Source organism: Clytia hemisphaerica, unplaced genomic scaffold (assembly GCF_902728285.1).
Source record: "Clytia hemisphaerica strain Z4C2 unplaced genomic scaffold, Clytia hemisphaerica genome assembly, whole genome shotgun sequence".
Lineage (NCBI taxonomy): Eukaryota > Metazoa > Cnidaria > Hydrozoa > Leptothecata > Clytiidae > Clytia > Clytia hemisphaerica.
Genome location: NW_027103571.1, coordinates 299,771 through 323,861, shown reverse-complemented (window position 1 = coordinate 323,861; position 24,091 = coordinate 299,771). Strand labels below are relative to the sequence as shown.

The 24,091-nt window shown below is 33.7% G+C and overlaps 1 protein-coding gene across 2 annotated transcripts; it reads right to left on the bottom strand.

Moving 5' to 3' along the window:
* Nucleotides 1–6,736: 6,736 nt before the first annotated feature.
* On the bottom strand, nucleotides 6,737–9,249 carry LOC136801081 (zinc finger protein GFI1 homolog pag-3-like). 2 transcript variants are annotated; one of them, XM_067057709.1, is made up of 2 exons: nucleotides 8,911–9,249; nucleotides 6,737–7,887 (listed from the first exon to the last, which is right to left on the bottom strand). In XM_067057709.1, exons 1-2 carry the CDS (start codon nucleotides 9,116–9,118, stop codon nucleotides 7,259–7,261), a joined length of 837 nt encoding a protein of 278 aa, XP_066913810.1. In that variant the 5' UTR covers nucleotides 9,119–9,249; the 3' UTR covers nucleotides 6,737–7,258. The 2 variants fall into 2 exon arrangements, with proteins under 2 accessions (XP_066913810.1, XP_066913811.1); XM_067057710.1 differs by lacking the exon at nucleotides 8,911–9,249 and adding an exon at nucleotides 8,088–8,699.
* Nucleotides 9,250–24,091: the final 14,842 nt, after the last annotated feature.

Here is a 24,091-nt window from a genome sequence, read left to right as displayed (position 1 = left end):
CGCCTTTTTTAGCTCCATAAGCGAGAGATTCGCTTATAATACGGACTAGTTTACGAGATTGTATTAACTATCCCTAATAGTCGGTCAACGAGTTGCTGAGTATTGAGAATACCGAAGAGTTCTGTCTTGGATATTATTGGAATACGGTATGGGATACTCTCTCGGTTATAGAGAGATATATATGATATATGAGTTCTTCTATCACTACAACCTCAGCATACATATATATTACAACACTTCTGTGAACTTTTATCAGTACCATGCACGTATTTTGATATTACACTTTTTAACGAAGAGATAGTTTGGGTGTATTTGATCATAACATGTAATCAAAGGTCATACTCGCATAATTTAGGTTTTAACCACATACCGTACACCGTCATGGCAAGTATGCTTGCTGAAACGACAGATTAGAGAGACTAATAGATATGTAATCTCATATCAGATAATCTATTCTGTATCTACCACGCTCTGTTCTAATGCTTAGTGGTGAATATGATGAACCTGCCTAGTTTTTTAACCAAAAAAAATCAAAACCACGTTACTTTTCGCTTGATAACTAAAGCGAAGAAACAATAAACTCACCAGTTTCGTGAGCTAATCACCAAGCTCAAAAGCATATTTAATATTTATCCCAAATCTTGATTAAGATCAAAGCAGCGCATCAACCTGAGTAGATTCTCTTACGGGACCATGGCCTTTAGAGTAAATACTTGTTATGTGTGAAGTATAAGAACTTGGTGGGAGGTTAAGATATTTATAAAATCTTGATTTCTTTGAGAGAATCAATTTGACTGATGATACCCCATCTAACGAAAGATCAGTCGAAGAATTGTCTCGTTCCCCAGTAGATGATTGGGCATTTCCAGAAAAAAATGTTGAGGATATTGATTATACCCACTGGGTATCCTACTTTACTAGTAAAGACCTGCTAGATATCCACTCTTAAAAATATGCTCAACCCCCTGGATATCCTCTCTTATAAAGATGCTTACCCCTGGATATCGTATTTTTTACTTGAAAAGAAACTTTACACCCTGGATATCCGCTCCATTGTAGATATTTAACCCCCTGGATATCTGCTTTTGAACAAAAATTGTTAACCCCCTGGATATCCGATATCCTCAACAGGGGGGTGCACGGACTATTTCTGGAAAATCCCAATTAGGCATGACTTTTGAGTACAAGCAAAAGGTTTTTTGGTATTGAATGATTTTTAGGCAAAAAAACATTTCTGTTAGGCTGATCACAGTGTGTTAAATCATGGTACTTACTTAATTGATAAAGTATGACTAACTTTCTAGTCAGCGTCTTCCACCAATAAAATCTTTAAATGATAGAGATAATGCAATCAAATAACAGAATATACTTATCTATAGGGTGGGGCTTCACATTTAGAAGAATCATGATCTTTCTGATTTACTTTTAAAATTAATTATCCTTAATAGCGATTTCAGGGATATCCACAAGTAAATCGCTAAAAATATTAAGTTTTTTTTAACAGAGCTTCGAAAGGAAATTTTAATCGTAAAATTATGATATCCTTCCATGCACTCAACCAGTAATAGGAGAGAAAAGAGATACTCGATTTTTAATACGTATAAAGACTGCGTGTTAAAGGAACTTCGTAATCTACCCATTTTCATGCGGAAATCGTTCCTCTATGGCGGAAATTAAGAAGCTTCCGATTTTTCAAAGATGCAGATTTCAATTTCTTATGCATCAAAGGTAGTATGATTCAAAACATCACAATAATTCGGTTTAGTTTTTGAAAACGATTGACGAAAATGAGGGCGGATTATTTTTGTCTTTTTGATTTTTTATTGATAACATCTACCGACTGATTAGCACTCCCAATTTGGAGAACTTCCGTATTTGTGTGATTTTGATTTCCTCCTATCATCAAATTAACAGCAGTTATAGTTTTTGATTGAACTAAAACAATTCAAGCTTGTATCCAAAGACTTCCCTGCAGGTACGAAGTAGTAAGATCACTTTTTAAGAAGTCGTCGACGATTTCTTTAACGGTTCCTAGAAAATTTGCACTAAAATTTAATTAACCTTTGTTTTTTAACTACCTGATAAAAACAAGTCCCCATCGGGCCTAGGGTAGATGAACGTTATTCCAGCAGTCGTTTTTTTAATCTTTGGCTCGTTGATACACCCGTTACCTTGCAAACCCAGTAACCTGTCCTGGGATAATTATAAGTTGTAAAGTCTTGATTCAATGAGTAATTATTTTACGTCTGGAAATTGCATTTAACTTACCAGGAAAGCGAAAGTGCAGTGGTTTTAGCATTCCGTTTTGGAAGTAAAACTTTTCTTCCTTCCTTTAGTCTCATTTCCTTATAGCAAGAAGATTGCGAGTCTGTAAAGGTTTGACGTAATTGAGTAATCATATGAAAAAAAAAAGATTTTAATTTTCTTTCCCTTTAAGGAAAATAGTCCATGCAGTAGTCAGTTTTAATGGCGAGAGACAGAAACTTAATCGATCACAGATTAAGTTACTTCCTTTAGAAGAAAATCATAAAAACTCTTTTGGCTGATAAAACTGGAAATCGAAAATTTGTGCAAATTTCCTTCGTAAAATGTTTGATGTGGTTTAAAAAAAGCTGGTTTTAAGCAAAGACACCGAAAATGACGTTTTAGTTAGAAGAATATCATTGAATAAAAATTGAATTTGCAAGTGTAACTATTTTTTTGGAGATTCAGATCTTTTTGGGTGGATTTAAATTCAATGAATCTAAACTCAAATATAAACCTTCCTATCATTATGGAAAGCCCTTTCTTTTGTGGAAAACAGCAAAAAAACATTTCTTACTGAAAAGAAAGTAAGTGCTTGGTAAAGTAAAATTATATTTTTTAAAGGAGCATACACGACGATATTCTCACCGAAAAGATTTAAGATGGAACACCGTAGGATTTAAAGCTTATAGAACAAACTAGACTACAAACAATACAAACTATTAGGGATCTCAAGGCTGAATTGTTCTGAAAAAATAAGGAATATCCAGTTTTTTAGCTAAGTTAAGCTTCTTATAAAAAGAAAACATGTATATCATAATAAAAACTCATTTTCCTTCAAAAATACATGAGGAACTGAATTTTTTCTAAATACAAAAGAATATTTTCCTTAGAAAATACGGATGAATAGAAATATTTTGGGAAATTGCCTCTGAACAGGACAAATAATAAATCACCAAGGGTCAGTGACTTTTACTATACATTCGAATCTCCTTATAATTCTAACTAGAATATTGGTACCCTCAGCTAGAAAGTAAAATACTCTCTGTAATTCGAGTCCTCCTGGTACCTTGAGGAATTAGAGAGAGACAACTGTACTCACAAAATTGTGAAAATAAGAACATGTTTTAAGAACTATTTTTAGGTTTAAAACTCAAAAAGTTTTGAGCATCCAAAGGCTTCAACAGTTTTGAAAAAATCTTTAGAAAAATAATTCTTGAGACTTTTAATCATTACAGTCGCGGTTATAGTACAATAACTAATTTAGCAGCTTTGTCAAGACAGAAATGAGCCTCAGAAAAAAAGTATTTGTTCTTATGAGAAAACTAAAATTTCAATATTTATTTATTTATTTATTTATTTTTCTTACCCCTGTTTTCATCGAAACTTGGTGATGTGGCCTAGGTGATAAAACTGACCGAAAATATCTATAAATAAATAAACAACTCTATATTTGGGGAGATAACCACCCACTATCTATATATGGCCCTGTTGAGATTTGATTTTGAAGACTATCAAATTCAAATGAAATTTACAAACTGTTTCCATAGAGATTACTGTATTCTTATTTTCAGATTCACTTTAGCTTTCATTCAGCATTCAATATTTTACATCTTTCGTTGTTAATTATTCAAGGTATTCTGACGTTTCAGCCCTTGTTGTATTATTTGTTTTGTGTAGCTTGAGTTTTGCGAGCAGCCGATTTCAACATGTGAGGCTATTGACCTTTTCATGTTTCGCCCATTGATCTTTTACCAATCTAATTTTAAATTTGCAAGTTTACATATGCAGAATATTGCAAGAATGGTATCCTTGATACGTGTTTATTTTTGCAAAAACAAAGTTAAATTGTTGCTGTTATCAACACCTTTTTAAACAAACTCTATTGTCCAAACAATAGAAGAGTGAAATAAACGTGTTCTAGGTCAAGCAAAAATACTTTGTATTTTCAAAACATCAACACAAATACAAGGAGGCATATTTTTGGGTCTTTAGCCAAACTGAGGAGAAAAGCAATTTAAAAACAGTTGAATTCCATCATTGGTCGATCTACTTTTTTTGTCCTACGTCATGAAAATTAACTAAGAAATTTTGCGCGGGAGAAAAAATAACGTATTTTTGTACAATAACATATAATTAATGGAGAATGTAATTACTACATTTTTCAATCCCCCATGCACCATGAGTAATTCAAAAAGTTTTGTCAATAAAATCGGTTAAAAAAAATGAAAGGCAAGCAAAAACATGCCAAAATGAAGAATTTGAAAGAAAAGCTGATTATCAAAAGAGATCCTTGTTTCACAATATGGCTGTATTTTTCAATGTAAATATCTTCTAAATCAGCTAAATCTACCCACCTTTTGGGTGAGTACAACGACCAGGAAAGATACATACGGCAACCGAAAAAACCCTCACTTTTCTCTTTCCGTTGGCAACTCCTGAAATAGGCGGAGTTATTATAGTTATAATATGCATAATTCTATTTTAATTGTTTTTCCAGTCACGAAAATCAGCTTTCCTTGGGCGAATAAAATGTAAGAAGATGTACTATTATCCTTGGTGGCTAAAATCTCAGACCGGAAAAGACTTTTAGATAGTGTTAAGTTCCTGTATTTTCGAATGTCGACCCAATTCTTCCTTGTTTATCCAAGGTTTATCATAATGAGAGTACATAAACCAAAGTAAAAATCAATCAATAAATGTTACAACCATTTCAAAAACACGGTGCTTACAGGTTTTACATAGGGGAATACCAGAGTTTTTAAGATTTTTCTACATCGCCGTTGTATATAAGTATTTCCTTGTTTTCTACTGAAAAATAACAAGCAAAGATAACAGCACCCTTGATTGATCCGTTTAAATTAATAGGAGAAGATCTACGTTGTGTTTTGGGAAAAATTTGATTAAAAATAGGTCAAGAGAGGTATTAACGTCTCAATTTAATTGTAATTCATTCCACATGAATTGTCTACGCAATCTTTTGATATACTTCAAACAATGAAAAACATTTTTTGTCGATCTACCGTTATTTTAAAAATGTCAATCCCTTTTGTGCTTTTGTCTTCTATGACAAGTTGTGACATCGTCCTAGAAAAGAATTTTTGACAACTTTAATTTTTGACAGTCTGAAATATCAGGTTGGGACAAAAGTGAGAAAATGGGATAAAATTTTACGTGCTTACCTTCATTTCAATAGTTTTTAATAAGATTTTCACGGTTCAGTTGAATTGGCGTGATGCAAAACGCTCAAAGTAGGGTCCCTAAAGACAATAGTATATATACCCTTATTATTTTGCTATATTCCCCGCGTGAAAAACATTTTGCGTATATTTTACCCATATCAAATAAGTTTTTCGTTAGGGATCCTTTAATAGCGATATTGACAAAAATAATTTTTTTTGGTATTTTTTCAAGGCTCATCATTTTTTTCCGTCATAATCTAAGCCTTCCAGATGTTGAAAACTTGTCCGACTTTCAGAGCTTTAGCCTAGCGTGTCGTCTGAAAATTTCTACATCTGGGTGCCAGATAACTAAAGTTTCGAAATAGTGTGGATGCGCGTTCTCAAATTTCACTGGAGAGAAGTCCATGATAGGATTATCCAACTTTGTTTTTCCAGTGGCAGAATAATAGATAAATTTAATAGTTTCTGATATGACATTGACAATGTGTACGTCATCGAAAAATTAATAAAGAATTAATCATCGCTAAAAAATCCTACTCGAACTATTCAAATGTGCTAAACCTCAAGAGAGAGAACCTATAATTTTATACGAGATAATTTTTCAAAAAGAAAACGGGTCAGTAACAATAGAAAGCTTTTATTGTACAATTTGCGTGGAACAAAATAACATTTTTTGACAGTTTCAACACAGCGCGCCTAATATTGATTTTTTTTCAAGTGTCGAAAAAGGTTTAATAGAAAAATTGTAGCTATATTGGTTGCCAAGACAACCACATGTAAACATCGTAGGAGTATAAAATTTTTCTCTTCAAAGACTAGCAAATAGTCGTTTCATTTCATGATATAGCTAGACATTTTCTAAAGCCTATAATTATTTCTGAAAGGAATCTAAAACCGCTACATAATTTCTATACTGTAATGCATATTGCTGGCTATTACCCCTTTAATCCAGGTCCAGTCAGATTCTATAAAGAGAAATTTCGCTGCTAAGGGCATGCTACAATGCTGTAGTAGTTCAACCTATAAAAGCGTTGCTTAAATTTTCTTCGAAATAACGATAAAACAAAGAGCTGGTGCTTTGAAAATTTCGATGAGGGTAAAAAAAATAAAGCAGATCCATCATTTGCAAGAGACTATAATAATAATTCTGAAGTAGGCCAAGTTTATTTTTGAAAAGGGGGACAACGGAGATTTGAAAACATTGACTATACTGTTTCAATTTCTCTATTGAAAATAATTTGAGTTAGAACGAGAAAACAAAATTTAGGGTAAAAGACGACAGAAGAATATATACATACTATAGGACAAAATTTGATTTTTAATTAACACTCTTGGTTATTAGTATATTTCTATTTGACTAGCAAAAGAAATAATCGTTAATATGAAAAAAATAACAACTTTTCTTCAAAAAATATAAATCTATTGGAAAAGGGATCCAGACCCTTTCTTTCACTTTAACATATTTTCTTCAAATATATATAATATATGTACAAATTGTTTTGGTGGGGAAAAATTCTTTCACTTTTTTTACAACGCTTATGTTTTTCCTATGTACAATTTAAAATATTCAAGAAAAAAATATTTCAAAACCTTTTTAAAATGGCTGGATAATATTTTATAATACTTTTGTTACAAAAGTTTCAACATCGATATAGAAAATTTAACCAACTTGAAAAGAACTGGAGTTTCTCAAAATTTTTCAAAGACTCAAAAATTTAAGCACCTTAATCTTAAAAAGAGCATCATATATCGAACATGAGAAATAAGAACCAAAAGTTTGATTAATTTGGTTAGTAGGATTATTGTATATAAAATTTGATCATAAATTAATTCTAATGAACAAGTCCCTGTTCCTTGTGACGTAAAGTATGTCTCCTAACATCAACTTTACGGTAAAAAGCACGTCCGCAAATTTTACAAGCGAAAGGTTTGACTCCCGAGTGCCGTCTTAAATGGGTTAACATATTTGAAGATTGACTGAATAGTTTACCGCAAATTTCACATTGATGTGGTTTTTGTCCGCTGTGCATCATATCGTGTTTTTTCAAGTCTGATTTTCTTAGAAAAGATTTATCGCATTTAGTACATTGGTAAGGTTTAATGTTCGTGTGGATTAGGCGGTGAGTAGATAGAGAGGACATTCGCTTGAAGTACTTGCCGCAAATATTACAACTGAATCGAGATTCTGTCGTTTCTTGTTTCTTGATAAACGGCATCGGGACGACGACGTCGTAATCGGATTGCGACGGCATCGGTGGTGACGGAGTCGGTAAATAATATTGTTCTTGTTTGCATATAGAGTTTGAAGAGCATATAGAGTTTGAGGAACATCCGACGTCGGTGATTAAAGGTGGTGGATGTCGGTATATCGGTGACGGGATAATGTCGAGATCACTTTCACTTGTGGTTGAGGTGACTGTTGAGCATGGTGAATGTAGCGCATCGAAGTCGGAACTTGAATCTGTTAAAAAAATAAGAAAAAATAATATATAAAATATTTAAACGGAATTGCATTTTATATCAATAAAAAGAAAGTGATTTTTCATTTTTCAATGTTGGCCGTTTGAATCATGCGAAAGAAAAAATAAAAACTGAAACCCCGAGAAAAGTAAAATTTTCTGTGTGCTTGATATGAATGGAAAATTATTTTCAGACACTTACCAAATGCTATACTAAATATGTTTTGTACTGAGAAATCGCCATTTAGGATATCAGAAAATAACATTTTGTTAGCTCCAGATGAAGTTAGCGGTGCATAAGCTGATGATGTTGTCACGTCTTCCATAACTTTTAATGTTTTTTATTACAGTTTAAAAAACGTTGGTCCCTCAATCAAAATATCAATTTCCCTCTTGATCGATGTAACGAGATATGAGTGTCTTAGCAATTTGTTAAAATTAACAATTTCTTTATTTAATGTGTGTGATGTGACGATATAATTTTTTTTTCTGTTGACAAGTTGTGAAGATTGTACAACCTTTTTCCAATTATCTTATTCTTAAGTAAATGGTTTTTTTTTATAATCGAGATTGCCCTCTTCGTTGAACCGTTTTTTATCGCTGTTGGTAAAAAATTCTTCTTTGATTGAAATTAAGCTTCCCTCTTGAAAATAAATGTAAAACCAGACTTCATAAAATGATCACTTTGAAAGTTCTTTAGAACTATACCAATTAGTTGAACGATACGAAAACTGTTTCCCCTTTTCTTCTATTTTTTTTATACATGAATATGTGATCGTTGCTACTACATCTACTACGCCTCACAAAATGCGTCTCAGAGCTCATTTACAGCAAGTTTAAATAATATTCCATTTCCATTCAAGCACATCAGAATTGATCAAAAATAAATTAATTGTTAAAAAATTGATTCTCTTTCTTATTTTTATATAATATGAATTCATTCATGATCATAATATGATTTTTTTTGTATTGAGAATTCCCGAGAGAGGGAGTTGAATTGAATGAAAAAAAATCGACCGACTTACCGTACGATGTATATCTTTGTTTTGCTGTTTCTATCCATTCTCGTCGCCTGGCAACCAAACGTCGTTCGTAACTGTCAAAATAGACTGTATGCTGTTGGTCTTCATGAAACGCGCAGTCGTCAGGCTCATTTTTAGTCTCCCGTTGCGCTATCGGCTTCTCATGATAATGCCGATAACTATATTTTCGTACTAAGAAAACTTTTGGCATTTTTGAGTTGTATATCCGTTTATTATAAAATATCTTCTTTTCTCAAATAAATGAAAATTCTCAGCTCCTAGTGTTGCAACTTATAGAATTTTCACAGCTGTAGTGAGATGTCCAGCTCGTAAAAGTGTTTGAATGATACTGCTTTATTTACAAACTTTAATGCCTCATTTATACTAATTCCGTTCTACCAATATCTATTGTTCTTAATGAACTTGATTGACACATTTTTACAAGCTCAATTAATGGCTCATTAACTATGTTTGAGAAATTAATTTCCTGAAACTTTTCCAATAGCTTTCGCTCCTTAATTAACTGCATTGCAAACTCACTATAGAAGCTATTACCTTTAAGAAATCAAAAGGGCAATATTCACTACAACCTATTGTTTTTTATATTAGTCTATTGTCTTAATGAATGAAGCGTTACACTAATTATTTTCACGGTAACGACTATTTAAAAAATAATTACTTTTACATGTAAGACATTGCCTTATTCTTTTTTGGTAAAAATGATTCAACATCGCAGCGATCGCAAAATGGCGGATCAAACAAAAATAAGCTTGCCACAATTACAGGCTTTGGTTTTTCGTTTATGTAACATGGTCAGGAAATTGATGACTATTGTTTTCAAAAAGTCATCCCAATTGGGCAGGAAATTCGGGGTAGATACGGAAATATAATATGTATACTACGGAAAATCGAAAATCAAAACGAAAAAATGGATGGACCGGAATCAAGAATACAAATGAAATTATCAGAAAATCATAAAGATAATTGGTAGCAGGAAAGTAGTAAATAATATCATCTAGGATTATGATCAAAGTCGTTAACTAAATCTCCTCTGGCAAAGTCAGGAAAGATATTTTTTCTTTGACAATCACCCCTGTCTCGACCCCCGGGGGGGGGGGCACTTAGGCAAAAATGGATTGATGGGTATGTGCAGATGGTAGGGGTCGGTTTTTTCACCTTTCAAAGTCTCTCTAAGGGTCGGAAAAATCAGAAAGTTTTAAATTAGTCTCTCTAAGGGTCGGAAAATTCAGGATTTTAAGAAAATTTTTGATTTTCAGAGAAAAAAGTGTTATAAGGTCTCTCTAAGGGTATGACTTTTTTCAAAAATCGGTCTCTCTAAGGGTCGGTTTTCGGAGGTCCCGTCCGCACATACCCCTCATTCGCCAACCCTAGTACCCCCCCCCCACGGGTCTCGACCACGAAGATTGTCCTCTTTAAATTTACCCTTCAACATCACTTTCTGAATCTAACTGATGAATATTAGAATCCCAATGATTCATTTATAAGGGATTTAATAAAATTAATAGTTCACCATTTTCAGTATAGTCAGTGATTATTCCTCCAAAAGACCTTACCAAATATCACTTATCAAAATTGATATCTTTTAATTTTTTGTTTTGATATGACCTTGATTTGAAGTAAATAACGAATGTCTGGAAATGGGACGATGTCATTATTTAATTTTTAAAGACTTTTATTTGAAATTTCCATTATGTGGAGTCTCCAACTAGAACCTTTATTATTCGAACAACTTGCTGCTCCTTTTGCCTTCATAACGAACAAGCAATACCTTATAAATCTGTCTCTATAACACAAAATTTCCATAACTTGAACAAGTTTACGTGGTTAACACCCCCTTCTCACAGAGCCACTTGGAACCCTTCCCACTGGAAAAATTTGCCAAAATATCGTCCCGATGGAAAATTATACTCCAATTTTTGTCCCCACTGATTATAATTAAATAAAGCTATCCTCATTTTACCCACTGAACTTTCTGACTTGAAAACAAAAGAATTTAAATCCTCCAGTCATAAAAGATATGGGAATATCAATGCCCATCGAGTTTCAGTCCGAAACCACTGACACGTTGAAAAGTTCTGCCAGTTATCTGTGAGAAAGGCGTTGTCGGAGTCATGAAGATTATCCTTTGAAGCATAAAATGCATATTCAACCTTTTTGATTTAGATTAAACTTTGACCAAATATTTACAAAAAGTTAAAGTTGGTGAGTTCAAAATTTTGAAAGAACTTTGAGGATGCCAAATTATCATCAAATATGGCGGAATAAAGTGGCTGAAAAACAATAAGAAAAAAAAAATTTTCCTAGCGCAGGAAATTAATAATGTCTTCGTTGCCAACATTTATTCATTTCATCGGAAATTAACACGTGAAGAAAATTATCCAAAAGGAATATTAGCTTTGATATCCTTGAATTAAAAGGCCTCTGATAGGATTTTTAAATGAAATTTAATAGGTCGTCAACAATTTTATAATTCCGTCCTGCGAAAAATGATTGTATGAGTAATATCGCGTCATTCTATGTTCTCTTCAATTTTCTATGGCATAAGAATACTTTAAACTCATTATTTTTTGGGACAAAGACTACAAATGAGACCAATTGTTCTTATCCTAGACATTTAGGCCCGCTATTTTGTAGGTCCCAGACGGTATTTGATCTCCAGAGGAGCCAACAATAATAAGAAAATCCTTTAACAGAATCTTCGTGATAAAATTTGAGGTAAACTGTTTTGTATATAGATTGCAGATAGGATTTTAATCAAAATGTATCTATTCTGTATACAATTGGATCATTTTAATCTTCTTTGTCATTTATAGGGGTCACAAACAGCAGGATAGAGAGAGAATATTTACTAACTCTTTTCTTCTGCCAAAACAAGTTTTATGCACAGTATGTATGTGATAGGGAGAAAGATGAGTAAAAAGCTAACGTACCACACTTGCAAACGCCTCAGGACAGTGCAAGACTACAGATACCCAACAGCGAACACCCATGTTTTCAAGCTCTTTGACGTTCATTAGGGATATACGTAACCTTTTCATATAAAACTTGTACACGCCTGAATAAATAAAAGAATTAATCCATAAAATGTTTCTTGGAGTTATTCCTTCAAAGTCACCATTAAAGAACAAACGTTCGTTGGTGTAAGATTAAATTGTTCAGATATCATATGATATGAGCCCTCCGAATACATTCAGGATGGGTAAAAAACGAAACACGGCGCTGACAGACACTGTGACTTGACAGACGCTAGCTGCTAATTCATAGCGTATACCATGACACTCGAGCGACACTGAGAGAGCAATGTTCACGCGAGTTCGAACCTTTTGAGTGCCAGGGCACGTAACAATGTCTGTCAAATCTACCCACACTCGTGTATCAGAGTAATGTTACCCAATTCCCCTCACATGACATGGGTTGACCCGGGCGAAGGTATATTCACTTGGCAAGTGAATCGTAGAGACACGGTGGGTATCGAACTCGGGCCTCCCAGGCGAGTGTCGAGGATGATAACCCCTGGGGGAGGCATTTAAGGAAAAATGGGTACAGGGACGTGCCACTGGGCAGGGTTCCTTTTTCAACTTCTGGAAATCTCTGACAGGGTCCCAAAATTACAAAATCTCAAGAAATTGTCGCTGACAGGGTTGGCATTTTGTTGAACTTTGCCTCTGTCAGGGTAGAATTTTTGTCATTTTACTTTATAGCATATTTTTCGAAAAAGTTTAACAAAAATTGGTATTTTGACTATATGATTTATGGCAAGTTCTAAAAATTAAGAGAATGGGCCAAAGTTTCGAGTAAAATCAATATCTGACAGGGTCCATTTTTCAACCATCAGCAGTATGTCTCCGTCAGTCCCCCCCCCCCCCCCCGGGTGATAAGTGCCTAAATTGTTCATGGAAAAATTAATCTAAGGAGATTGTATTCTAATATTTTGAGAGTTTTTTGATTGAAGTCAGAAATACCTAGCCAGACCATGAAGAGTAAACAAAGATGTTTTGAAGCATGGCATTGTCAAGATAAAGTAGCTAACTAAGCTATCCGAACCTGGAGCATGGGAAAAGCTAAAAAAAATGGGAGGATCGTTTATTCTAACATGATTAATTCGAATAGCTCCACTAAAAAATTACGTTAATTATACCTTGCCCGCAAAAAACCATCCGTCTTCAATTTACATCTAATTTGCTTAATTGAAAAATGACTGTTTTATTATGAGAGAGTTCACATCATAAAAATCAATTTCTGTAGCCTGTAACAGTTAAATCTTTTCCAAACTATTACTGATCATAGTGATTTGATTAGTGAGCCTTGGTACGGGCTAAATAATTTTCCATGCAATCAAATACAAATCAAAACAAAATTTAGTTTTTCACGAGGTATGTATGAAAATTGATGTGAAATTTTGGTTTTATCAACATATTGCCATGAATTACAACTAATCTCTCTCTTTATGTATTTGATTAATTAATTTCATTGACTGTAAATCAAAATCGAATGTTATCTAATAGGTTGGGATGTTCCCAGAGATCTTTGTAAATCACATACACCATGAGTATCACAACAGCTCATTTGTTTGCAAATATTATATCGGAAAGTAAAATGCGCTGAAACCTTTTCTAATTAAAAACAAGAAAGCCTAAGCGACGTAAAGGCCATTCAGTGGTCAACATATTTTTCCACTGCAGAGTGCCATAATACAACTTAATCTAAAATGAGTGAATTTTTTCGATGCATAAAGCAACTCGAGTCGGGCGAGCGATTAAGTATTTGATTTTTTTTAGATAGGTATCTCGAGGTATTCGTTATATGTGGTTTTTTCTTACGCATGCGCCAATAGTAAGTCAGATAATTCGATTTTTAGCCTGGACTTGTCATTTGATAATTGCGCAAAGAAAGTCAAATCTTTTCGACCAGTTGCGTTTTAAAACTAGCCTAAACTTGTAAAATTAATGAGATTTTGGAAAGTCACTTATTTTATTTTATATTACTTATTTTTTGAAATGTAACAATAGATTTTAAATTCGCTACCCTTTCAAAGCAAGAGATTTTTCCACCATGTCACTGAGATAGGGTTTGCTATAGTACCAGACACAATGATGTACACTTTTGTTTAATGATGTAAAATGGGCGAATCTTTAAGCATATCCTAAATAAACCTGTCTAGTGTATTGCCAATCCACACCAAAACCAGTTTTATTGAGAACCAAACTATTCTTAGTTACATTTCCCTTTCGAGGCAACATTCCACTAAACCCTCTTTGACACCATTGAATTTTTTAAGGTACTGATTTTTGGACAAGTGAAGACAATTTGTATTTAATGGTATAACCTTGCTTCTTATTAAAATTCAACTTCCTTATTGGGAGAGACTTATTTCTCGTTTACTTTTTTCCGTGAACTTGTCATCGTTCAACTTTTCACTTGAGATTACTTCCTTATGACTCAAAGAAGAAACATTATGTGAAAACTTGAAGAAATAAAGATTTTGTAGTTGAATTTGTAATTTGAAAATGAATGCAAAGTAGAGAGGATAGTTTTAATTTCAATAAACGTAGAGCTCTTTCATTGACATGGTCTTCTACCCAGTCCAAATCGATGAATTTTGGATCTTCTCATTTCGTGTAAGTAACAAGGAAAATGTGGTTTAGCAAAATCATTAATCCTTGTTATAAAATATGGTTTAAGCTTCCTTGACAGTATGATTCATGGGTAGTAAATACTAAAATCTCTTGCAGACGACAGAAATTAGCAGTTACTTCATCTGGTGGTTACAATGAGTGCGTTGCATCCTAGACTCTCTTATTTTAACGATTACGTCATCAAAAATAAGCCTTTAAATTACGTCATTCAGGTACTTAACACAATTGGCTTTAGTTTTCCACGTACTATCAGGCTCCAAATAAAAAATGTCTTTTTGTTGACTTTTTATTACTTCTAGGCAATAAAGAAATTTTCCATTAAGCAAAACAGGCCTATGCATATAAGACTTAAAGGCTTTATTTTTACACAAGTATTCCCGTTCCATTTAAAAGACATATTTAAATTAGGATGGTGTCTGCCTATTGTTATATTGTGCTGGTATAAACAAACAAATGCTTTTCTTTTCCTCTTCTTGACCAATCTTGCTTCACATCCCTGTCAATCCAATGTGAAAAAGCTTGTTAATCAAAATTGATGAGTAAGCAAACGATATACCTAAGCCTAACATGGGACGTGGTCTCAGTTGTCTTATTGGCAGGTGTAGGTTATTGGTCTATTCAAGATAATACCATAGTGGTAACTGATCCTTTAGATGCTGGTAAATTCCAGCCCATTTAATCCGAAAATGAAGTGAAATTCTTATTTGTAGTATTTGGTTGTTTGCAAAGTAGCCGGATATCGATTTTACACAAATGGGTGTGCACAGGTGATCTCTCATCAGCTATAGTATACATGGATCAGAAAAACCGGCTAAAGTAAACAAAAAAAGACTTAAAACGATACTTAAGTAAAATACCAAGTTCGGGATATACCCAATTTCCTATTTGTTTGTTGACAAATCTATCAATCAATCAAAACAGCTTTTGTGAAAGCAAAGCAAACGTTTTAGAGAAAAAAAGGTGTAATCAAGAAAAAAAGTTAAGTTTCAATTTCCTCGACTAATCCTTGATGTTTTATTCTTTGTATCCAGTGCCTGATTACACGATGGTAAGAGGCTTTTTGAAGAAGGCAGTAGTAGTAGATGAAATTCGCAGGCTAATCAGTCTTTCTTACGAGAGACTGAAGTTTAATTTTGTAAGAATCAGATTTTGCGATAGAAGCTTGCACAACTGTTCTTATTATTTACACCCCCTTCTCACAGAACTGGTTGGATTTTTCCAGCCAGTGGGATTAGAGATAACGGACTGAAGCTCGATGGGGATTGATATTCCTATATTTTTTATGGCTGAGGATTTTAATTATTTTCTAGTTTATTTGATTACTATCAGTAGGGACAAAAATTGGAGGGTAATTTCCCAACGAGGACGAAATTTTGGACAATTTTTCTAGTGGGAACGGTTCCCAGTGGGTCTGTGAGAAGGGGGTGTTTCTTTTTATTCTGAAAGGAGACCAGAGTCTACTTCTGGCTGAACTTTTCTTTTTTATAATTTTTGATGACGCTGAGTCCAGTGAAGTAGACTAGGAGCGTTTGGCGAGGTCGCCATTTTGAAAAAGAATGTTTAAAATCCAAATAACAAAAAAACTACTTGGAGTTGAAAAATGTAATCAAAAATGAGAAACAAACATCAATAACAGATTTTCAATCCCTTATTCTAAAATAAAAACATTGCTTCGTACTGTTTTTACCTTTCAGGTGGACTGTTTTACAGTCCGCCTAGGCAAAAGCATATTACCATATACTACCGGGCCCCTTAATTGCGCCATCCAAATAGCTTTAAGTGGACCCCGGGCTAGGTTCTTTGTCAAATCTGCAGTGTTATTTTTCCATCACCAAAATAAATAACAGTTGATATCCTTCTGACAGTTCGTTTATTTGACAAGAATATTTCAAAACCTTTGAGTACCTCTTCAAAAAACGATTTTCTTTATGCTGATAATTCATTCAAGCTATATTTAGGAAATTAAATCTGTATTAATGTTTCAAAAAAGTGGTGAAAAAAGGAAACTAATCATATCAAGGCACCATTAAAAAGATGATAATTGCTCCAATCTGATTGGTCGAGTATATAAGAGGATACATTTCTGAGGTCATAAATCTGCGTCAATTTTCACTAATCCGCTATGATGGGTTTTTATGTGTTGAAATAAATTTGTAAGTACTTCCCTCTCTTATACAAAAAGGAACGTTTTTAAAACATTTAAAGTATAAAAATTTTATTGAAATATCATTTGTTTTGAATTCGATTTCATGGCAAATTTTACGAAGATAGAAGTTAACTTTAGAAATTTACATAAATCTTGAACTTACGTGAATGTTTAAGCAAAACCCGTTTCAGCATTTCCATTTCCGTTATTTCCTTATTTCCGGTATTAATCTGCTCTTTACCGTAGATTATCTTTACCGCTATTTCAACATTCTGAGAAAATTACCGGATAAGAAAATTTAAGGAAAAAAATGAAAATCAGTGCTTTACGTTTCAACACGTTTTACTTTAAATCAATGGTAATTTGATGATGCATGGAACTTTTAATTTTGCTTGGTTACCTAAAGGAAATACAAACGTTTTTTTTTTGAGTAATTTTTTTCGTTGTCTCTCCGAATTTTTCTTTCCCTTCCTCCTGTCGCTATGACTATTACTGGATTTTTATTTTCCTGTTAAGAGCTATCATGAAACGGAGTATAATGGATATTTGAAAAAACGAATCATTGGGCCAGCATTTTGCGAAAAAGTCTCCACCATGTCATCATTCGAAAATTTTGGGTTCCTTCCTCCTGGCGGTATGATCTGGTGGTCCTTTTGCGGGAGGTTAGGAACCCTTAGTTTTGTACTATTTGTTCGTGTTACATATACTATAGATAAAAAAAAAAAAAAAAAAAAAAAAAAAAAAAAAAATCATTCAAAAAATACTAAATTCTATTCTCTACAGTATATAATTTGGTACCTTCCCAACTCACAGAACTCAATCCATTTAGGTCAATGTGACATCGACAAACCCTTACATTCAGCCACCACTCATACTACTCCTACATCGATGCAGTCTTAAAAAAGTCTAGGCTGTCCTTAAAGCTATGAAAGAGCTTCTTATTCGCTCTACGTACGAGTTTAAAGTTTATCTAGTTACTGTAGGGGCCTCTCACACATCGATTTGTCCCACGACTATAACGTCAAAATGACGCTAAGTCCAAGAAATCCTAATAGGTAGTTTCGTTAGTTAGTGAAATCATCCTTTCATCGCGAAATTTACAAAACGTTAATTTCAATGTTTCCTTCATTAATCTGTGACCGATAATTACCCTCTAATTAAATCTAGTTTTCCATGAAGTAAACCATTCATTAACTTTTGCTGAATATTGATTCCAGAAATGTTTCTTTATTTGGAAAATGATATCACCTGATTTGATTATATTCTTTTTGCTAGTGATATCTTACATTTGCACTATATCATACAGTCGCTCGCACTCGAGTAATGAGTTATTCTGACAAACTACTGACCGTTTGGAAACGAAGAAGCCCTGTATAATCTAAAAGCAAAACCTTATGATTCAGAGACACAGGTGTTTGCGCTACACGCTTTTTTTTATAAGAATACACTTTATAAGAATGTCCATGATGAAAATGGCCAAAAAAATTAGAATATGCTAAGAATATCACCATCATCACTCAAGCTAAGAATGTCAATTTTAGAGCATTTTGAACTATAAATTGTCAAGTGCCCCAAGTAATAAGAATGATGTAAGAACATTTTAGGATAATTTTAACAAAAAAGTTAAGAATATCCATGATGAAATGGATTTACACCATTCTTATAAAAAAAGCGTGTACGTCAAATTAAAGCTCTGAACCCTGACTCATAAAAGAGACTTTGTGAGATAAATAAGCGATCCTTGACCTGTTAGATGCCAGCATAGTATAAGAAATCCGCGGCTGGAATATGTACCGCATTGTCTTTTCAGTTAATTGCTGTTCCATCTCTGTCTCCGAGCTTTATAAGAACATCAACGTCAGTTTATTATTGGTAGATAGTTTTTGAAATTTTGCTCTTATTTTCGTTTACGAAAAGTTTTTTTGCTAGATATCTTTGAATCTGTACCCAATAGAACACTTGAACTAATTTTGGACATATTTTAGGGGTATTTTGTGGAAACAATAGTTTTTCACCAAAATTGAAATTATAAGAAATATGTTCAAGATGACACCTTTCCTGTCATTTTGAATGATAAATTTTGAAGGTGCTGGCTTGAAATTTTCACAGTATTATCTTGATGTACTATTTCATTAATTTCTGAGAAAATTTCACGGAAATATTGTGAAGGCATTCGAGTAGCAAGCATTCGAGGCACTTTATTAATTTTTGAGTTCTTTCAGCCCAGCCATTTTGTGCTTGGTTAGATTTCTTATTGTTGATCTTTCCTGCACAATGATTTTATACATTTTATAATGCAAGTGTATTATCAAGGGCATATTATTAATGTCTAAACCGCACTGAGAAGTGAGTATTAATGACAAACCAATAAAATTTACCATTAAAGATGCTACATTACTGATTTCTTGATCAACAAATAGTCATCAAATACGACAGAGATAGAACGACAGAAATTCAGATGTTATCATTCCAGCCGCGGCTTTCTTATACTATGATGCCAGGGCCTCAGTTTAATTGTTTTTTGAAAATTAAGGGGCAGCATATCGATGTTTCCCACGTGCGGGGTCAGAGGCAGTGACGCTAAGAAAATCAATCAAAACACCGATTTTCGGGGCTTGATGGATTTTAATTATTCTAACAGGTAAGCCATAGATATTTATTTATTTTGTTAAGTATTCTCGGTTGATTAGTTTGCGTAAAAAAAATTTAGTTGTATGGTGCATAGAGAAAAGTAAAAAAGATAGTGGACGCTATATCACCCTGGGAATCTTTTCAGTGTAATCTAGTCTATCAAAAAGCCTTATCTAACCTACTATAGCCTACAAAGCACTATATGAAGTCACAAAATATTCTTATAAAAGAGCTTGGTAATACTCATCGCAAAGGCATAGTGATAGGATATGATAAAGGATATTGGTGTTTCTAATCCTCAAGCTTGCAATATTCTCAACTTCCTTTTCATTAAAGATTACACGTTTTTATAAGAACCAGAAAATTTCTATTTTGGAACTGACACTTAACTACTCCCGATATTTTACGGGTTTTTAAAGGGTCTCAAATAAATGTATGTTACTCGTAATTTTGCATGAAGCTTAAGTCGTTTTTAGGTTTGGTCAGATTTCAGTTTATCATAAAAGCTGTTTTCCTGTGCATTTGATGAATCAAGGTGAATTCATCACAAAAACAACGTTGCAAAGAAAAAAAAAACGAAATCGAAACCGGATTCAAAACTTCCTGGAGTATATTGAAATACTGAAAGCTAATGTTGGTAGCACGTACCTATTAACAGTACTCGTTCTTAGTCATTTTCAACAAAACTCTAACGTCCAAAATAATAGGGTGTCAGAATAAAAGGTGGCGGGAATTCGAAATTATTTCGAATTGTAATAAACGAGAAGTGGGTCTCATAATCAAGGGGTTGGAAATTGTACGTCTAAAAACTCCTAAATAAGGTAAGTCTTTACTAAAACTAGAGTAATAATTACTTAAGTTTGGTAAAAATGACTTTTTGTGGTTTTGACCGCGTTCTTGACCATATTTTGTCAACGATTGAAACAAAAGACCACCAAAAGTTAATTAAATTTTACTACATTCGGTCCTCTACTAGATAGATGGTAAATGAACTTTTCAGTACTGGCACCCTTTTAGTCAGGGTAAAAACTTATGATCTGAAGCAACACCATGGAAGAAAGTGACTCAATTCAATACATTTTCCTAAAAAACCCTTGGAAAAATTTTGATATGTGAAGCTCAGGCATTTACCCCCTGAAAATTTCAAAACAACTTCTTACCTACTGGAAAATGAAAGAAACTCCTTTAGAACCCCTGAAAAATCCTCTAGAATTACCCCCTGGAGATGTTCGTACACCCCCTGTATAGATATAAGATAGAATGATCCAATACGAGTCGAGTAGTGACTCAATAGGAGTCAGTAGGTACTTACGGGAAAGAATACTACGTGTCTTATTGTGTTTATTTATGGTGACAAAGCAAAAAGAGTTTGTAAAAAGTTATAAAAAAGGTCTTGATGGACACAATTATGGCTAAATGAGTCACACCCATACTAACTTAGCAATTCCTTAAAGAAGAGAAATATTTGTTGTCAATAGGACAGTGCACTCTATTGTATTTCTGATAAGCAGGGACTATCAATATTAATGAGATTCGCAAAAAATCGCTTTTTCATTTATATAGGAACAATTTTATAAAAGCACCAGCATCAAACTTAGTGACTCAGAACAATAGCTCTATTGTTTGGAACAATCAAAATATAAGAACAATCTCGGGTTCAGCCTAAAATCTACTGGTTATTATAAAAGAATATATAACCTTTAAGTATCAATATAATACGCATAAGTATTTTCATAATTTTGAGATATTACAAAATGTTGGATATTACTTAACCTCAAATGATCTTAAATGAGTCGATGAAATGCATTTTAAGCTTCCAAAAGACGTAATACAGAAGAAATCACTTTTGACCGATACACCTACGCTTCAAGCTCATGAAAGAGTGGTAATAATAAATGTTCTCTAATTTCTCGCTAATATCTTTCTTAATATATTTGACAAAATTTCAGATATTTCTTGTACAGTTTTCAATCGCACTGGAACAAAGCAAAAAGGAAGTACCTTGAACATTACAAAGTTACTCCTCTGAACTCAAATTATATACGGACTACGGACTTTAAGAATTTCATCGTGAATGTGCTAGTGTATTCCGCATGTGTGAATACCATAATAAGGTTATCAAAGGCATATAGGAAAGCAGGTAAGCCGCCAAAATATAACAATGTGTCTCTGCTTTGAGAATCTCTTTGAAAAGTCGTGTTACCCAACAACGTAGTCTTTCTAGACGGAAGTCGTTTATAATGCGTGTAGTACAGTAGTATAGGCTTTATGTAATAATACGATTATATTGTTACGGGATTTAGTTTGTATAAACTATTTGTATAGACTAAAATTTTTCCCTTCAATACTTTTTTGGAATTAGTCGTCTAGCTTACTACTAGACTATAGTCTTTCAAAAGACATTCATACTCTAAAATTCAGTCTCTCTCAGGGTTATTTGCCAGAGAATCCAGTACTCATATACCAAACTTTCACCGTCCTTAGGAAATGTGATGAAATAGATATATAGAGAGAGGGGGTGGGTTCAAGGTTTTCAATGACACGATATTACCCTTTTTGTGTTTTCGGGTATTACGGTATTTGAGAAAAAAAGTATTTCGATATTGCAGACCCTTGACAAATTGGTTTGGAATTTCCTCAGACAAAGAAAGACTTGCTGAATAGATAACTCGCTAAATCGTGAGAAGCTATAGACGATGTTGATTATGATTATGATTTAACATTGCCAATATGGATAAAATAATAAATTCGATAATTAAATCGTATATTATGCCTAATTTGTATATTTACAGGGAATATTAAGGTTCGAAAAAGGTCTTTGAAGAATGAGAGCAAAATCATTTTACCATGAGTCATTTAGTCTAGTATTGTAGAGCAAAGCAAGAAACGACCTAACAAAAAAAGAGAAGTAAAATCTGAGATTTCGAAATATCGGATATTTAAAGGGCCCACTAAATCGCTAAGTAACTGCTTTTAGTGGTACTACTTAATAACCACTTAAGATTTCTATAATCTTTTCGAGTGGTCATTTAAAACCCACAATGTCAATCAATTTGATTTTGCGATTTATGATGACTGAAATTTACGTGATTTGTCAAAGTAATTAATTTTGCTTGCTGATTTCTGATAGGCTAAAAAACCGTTCAATAAGGCAATCAAACAACATCAATATTAGGAAATTAATCTACGTAAATGTGTTACCAAATTTAGACCTCTTTGGATTTCCTTCTTCTTTCAAAAAAATATTGGAAATTTTGACGATTCTTTAAGCGATATCATTAAATGTGCGCATTAGCGAAAATTCTGTTCTTTTGCTATAGTAACTTTATGATGAGTTGACCTTTTACTCTGCGTCGTATAGTTATACGTATCAACTTTCGATATAAGCAAATAGGTCAATATATTTTGGAATGGAAAATCCCGCTTCTTTCTTTACACAACCTTGTCTCAGCCACGGTGGATCTCTGCACTGCCATAAATAAAACAAGAGCCGCAAAGATGCGGATAAATATTTCCTTTACAAATGATAAAATAATTATTGATGTCCTCAAAAGATTTCAAAGTGCTTTATCTCAGATAACATCAAGCAACACAAGTCCCCAAGAATTTCAAAATTCGTTTATGTAATTGCAAGTATATGCAGGATTATTCCTAAGATGACGAAGGTTCAAACCTACGGATTACGGAGTATATCCAAGCTGAACTCGACTGAGAATAACAATGCAGAAACCAAATTGGCTAGACAACCTTTAATTTTCGTTACTCTCGGGTACCTAATAGCCCGGGGGGGGGGGGTACTTTTCCACCCCGGGGGGGGGGGGGTACTTAGGCAAAAATAGGTGCTGGGTATGTGCAGACGGTAAGGGTCGGGTTTTTTACCTTTCAAAGTCTCTCTAAGGGTTGCAAAAATCAGGAAATTTCAGAGTAGTCTCTCTAAGGGTGGGAAAACTCAAGATTTTTAGAAAAAATTTTTGATTTTGAGAGAAAAAATTACAATAAAGTCTCACTAAGGGTAGGGAATTTTTGAAAATCAGAGAAAATTTTTCGAAAAAGTCTCTCTAAGGGTCACTTTTTCACTAAAATTTGGTCTCTCTAAGGGTCGGTTTTTGGAGGTCCTGTTCGCACATACCCCTCATTCACCAACCCTGGTACCCCCCCGGGTTTTCCACCTAGGACATTCTTATTCCAACCCCCCCGCTTATTAATTTTTGAGAAAATGTTTTTGAAAGTTCCCTTTTTTGTCCCAATTCTGCTGTATTAGCCTCCTTTTAAAAAATAGACCTTTTTTCAAAGAGGCCACCCTGTTGAATAATTATGTAGTCCAGCAGAAAAAAAGTGATAAAACCATGCATAATTATTACAATATGCATGATACAGTAATTATGCATGGCTCTATCATTGTTGTTATGGCTGGACTACATAATTATTCAACAGGACGTCCTCTTTGAAAAAAGGTCTATTTGCCACCCAGGACATTTTTATTCCAACCCCCCCCCCCCCCCCGCCCCCCCCCCCTTATTAAGTTTTGAGATTTTTTCCAACCCCCCGCTTATTCCAACCCCCCGCTTATTCCAATCCCCCCGGCTATTAGGTACCCGAGAGTAGGTGGACTTTAGTTGGATTTTAGTATTATACTAGCCGTCACCCGGCGTCGCACCCGCTGAGTAGAGTGTTGTGTTATTGAACAAGCGCTTATTGTCAGAAATATTAGCCAAAAAGGGGAAATATCTGAAATGAAAGAATGACAAAA

Bases quoted from the DNA above. Each gene is read 5' to 3' on its own strand.
- LOC136801081 (XM_067057709.1), bottom strand. From the start codon at position 9,118: ATGCCAAAAGTTTTCTTAGTACGAAAATATAGTTATCGGCATTATCAT. The intron at 7,888-8,910 runs GTAAGTCGGTCG...TTTTTTTAACAG, and splicing joins ACAAAGATATACATCGTACG to ATTCAAGTTCCGACTTCGAT.